Raw genomic sequence first — 3,601 nt, 5'->3', positions numbered from 1 at the left:
GACGGTTGTTATAACGTAAAATTTTATGCTTTTACAACATCAAATTTAGATCCGATATCTTGTTAGCATTATTTTTTTGAAGGATTGTTTTTTTAAGGAATCTTGCTAGCATTATAGGGGTTCTAGTTAATATAACCTTTTATTAAATGTAAGTTTCTTTTTCTTCTCTAAATACAAAGAATTTTATTTATTGAATTTCATCAACTTAACTACAATTATAAGCATATTTCAATAAACGATATTAATTTTACCATTAAAATCAATATAATTAATTATTAGGTCATGCTAGTTTGTTTTTTTGGTGATGGTCGGGATCCGAACCCCGAACCTTGCATATATTATACATTGCTTTTACCAACTGTGCTAAGCTCACGGGACGGTCATGCTAGTTTGTAAGTCAACTATAAACTAGTTTGTATTTTTAACTATTAAATATATTATTAATAGTGATTTTATTAACTTATTCTTTATAAACAACATTAGTTGTTTTAAAAATATTCAAAACTAATTTAATATTTTTTTTAGGAACTAAATTGTTTATGAAAAAAGTAAAGCACTAAATTGAGTCTCCACATTTATATATTTAATCAAATTCCAATATTGAGATGCAACCACTTTATAGTTCTCTAGGTGTCCTTTCCTCTTCCACTTCCAACCAATGTCTTCTTCATCCAACCCTACAAACCCTTTTCCATTTCCCTCTTCTCAATCAAACTTCAACATACCAAGCAAAAACTATGCTCACACCATGACCATAGGAACCCCAGAAATCTCACAAAACAGTTTTGAAGAAAAAGAAGCAACCATAGAACTTCATGTTCAAGGCTTGTATAAGCTTTACATTCAACCCTTTCAAGGTCTTCCACCTTTATCAATGGAAAAGGGTTTCATTGTGTCACCAAAGTTTATTTACAAGCTAAAGTTTCCACTTTTTTACCTCAGGAAAAATCCAAACTTTTTTTCCTTTTGTGTATCTCAAAAATTGGCAAAGTTACCTATAAGCCCTAGTTTGGTTGCTTATATAGAACCACATATTGTTCAAAATGCTATTGAAGTTGGAAATAGGAGTCAAGACATGGAGTTTAAGATTGTTTTTGATGTTAAGGTTGTTGAGATTGATTTTGCAGATATTGTTGAGTGTGATGGGTATCGAAGACGTGGTCTCGTTTAGAAGGATTACGTTCCGTGCGCGTAACTGTGAAGACCAAAGACTAACTTGAAATTAGTTTAAATTATTACGTTTCTCAACAAATATTTTTCAAGTATTAGTCAGTATCGAACCCCGGATCAAACTAGAAGTATGTTCTGTTTGGTTATGTATTTATTTGCTGGGTTTTCCCAAATTAACTTTTGTTATGAAATTTTTATTATTATTTTGCACAAAGAAAAGAAAGAAAGATGAAGTTAATTGTGTATTTTTCTCTCCTCGGTTCTACGATAATCTTACGGTGGGTTGTATTATTTACTAAACTTAAATTGTTAACTATTCTTTTCTACGTTGTATATTTCAATTCAATGAAAAGTCGTTAAGCATAGAGGTTTCTAGTAAAATGTTATTTTTTTACATCAATTATTATGAAACACAAGTTATAAATCCGGGCGAGTTGAATAATTTATTTTGTGAAAAAATTGTTTTAAAGAAAAAATGAGCAAATTAAGGAAGATAGTTGCATTTTTTTAAGAGATTGTTGTTAATTATAAGGAAACTTCTATGGTACATTCACAAAGTGAGGTGTACCGGTACTCCTGCTTCATAATTTTATAAATTAACGATAATTTTTTATGTAATAAATAGCTATTTGTCAATATTTATATTTTATACAACATCATTTTATAAGAAAAAAATCATTTCATTGTTTATAAAAATTTGGGTTAGTAGTGTTTTTCATCCCTGTAATATATGTTATTTTCAGTTTTCGTTCTTATAAAATTTTCGGTTTAATTTGCACCCTCGTAAAATTTTTATTTTTCGAAAAACACCCTTAATAGGCCATTCAAAAACCAAAATTTCTTGAAAAAAATTATGAAAATGGTCTATTAGGAATGTTTTCTGGAAAATAAAATTTTACGAGGGTGCAAATCAAACCAAAATTTTTATAGGGGCGAAAATTGAAAATGATATATATTACAAGGGTGAAAAGCACTGTTAACCCTAAAAATTTTAGTAATTTTTTTTTACACATTATCATAAAAAATAATGAATGTTCTCGATTATGAGTGATAAAAATTCAAAAAATAATAATTTTATTTTGTTGACATTTTTGATGAATAAGATTTAGTTACTATAATTATAAATGATAAAAATAATATTTTTCTTCAAAAAAACAACTTATTTAATTATTAATTTAAAGAGTATGTGTACCGGTATACTCAAATATATTAGGTGTACCATAAAATTTGCCTAAATTTACAACTATGTTGACATATTTCTTCGATCATCAATGCACACTATAAACCTTTTCTTCCTTAGAAAAAACTAAAAGATCATCATTCAATAAAATAATTATATGAATATTGTAACATTACGATCTCTCACCTCCTTCAGTCAAAATGCTCTTACTTTCATATCCTTTTGCCATGACCCTGATTCATAGTTTTATAAAAAAAATGCAATAAAAATATATTTTCTCAATCTCACCAAACATATCGATTGATTTCAGCTAGTAGTTTTACTCCAATCAAACAGGAATGTTACACATGACATGACAACCTTTTATAGCTTCCTAGGCAACTTAAGCATAATTTATATTTCACTCTCTAGATCATAAGATATTATATATGGCTAATGAAAAGAACATGCATGCCAAATTTCATGTTTTTTTAATCACAAAAAAAAACTTAAATGATTTAACAAATTTCGCACTGCTTTCCACATATATTTCTTGTCATGTTAGCACTTCACATAACTATTTAATGTAAATTCCATTGAGTTTTCCAAATAAAACATCAAATAGTCAGACGAGGAGCCACGAAAACAATCTAACATGAGATTGCTTGCATGGTTTCTCGTGTGACTATTTGGTGTTTCTTTTTGAAAACACAATGGAATGGACACCAAATAGTTATATATTTGCAATGCTAACATGGTAAAATAGATGTGAGCAAAACAATGGAAAATTTATTTTCTTACTAAAGAAACATAGAAGAGTTGTTTTTTTTATTTTCATAAGTCATATAAAATCGTATAATCTAGAGTGGAATATCAATTATGCTCAAGGTTCCTTAAAAAGCTATAAATTAAAATGTTGTCATTGTCATGTGTAACATGGATTCAGTTGGGGTAAAACTACTACCTCAAATCAACCGATATGTTTGGTGAGATTTAGAAAGTATTTTTTTTACTAAATAGTAAGAGTATGCATCAGTTTGAATGAAAAAGGTTTTGAAAGTGAAAGCATTGGAAAAGAGTTTGGACAATGAAAGGTTTATAATGGTTGAAGAAATATGCTAACATGGTTGTGAATTTTGAGTGCATTTCTCTTTTGTGTTTTGACATATCAAAATTAGGACAAATACGATAAATTAAATTTGTTGTATATTGAACTTATAACCCTCATTGATAAGTTATAAACACCAAAGGATTGATTAAAAATAACTAAAA

The 3,601-nt window shown here is 28.0% G+C and overlaps 1 protein-coding gene across 1 annotated transcript; it reads left to right on the top strand.

The window, feature by feature from the left end:
* Positions 1 to 615: 615 nt before the first annotated feature.
* On the top strand, positions 616 to 1,447 carry LOC11445772 (uncharacterized). The gene has a single exon (XM_003598942.4). It carries the CDS (start codon positions 659 to 661, stop codon positions 1,169 to 1,171), a length of 513 nt encoding a protein of 170 aa, XP_003598990.2. The 5' UTR covers positions 616 to 658; the 3' UTR covers positions 1,172 to 1,447.
* The last annotated feature ends 2,154 nt before the right edge of the window (positions 1,448 to 3,601 follow it).

Source organism: Medicago truncatula, chromosome 3 (assembly GCF_003473485.1).
Source record: "Medicago truncatula cultivar Jemalong A17 chromosome 3, MtrunA17r5.0-ANR, whole genome shotgun sequence".
NCBI lineage: Eukaryota > Viridiplantae > Streptophyta > Magnoliopsida > Fabales > Fabaceae > Medicago > Medicago truncatula.
Note: the sequence above shows the minus strand (reverse complement) of the source record. Positions and strands in the feature narration are given on the sequence as shown.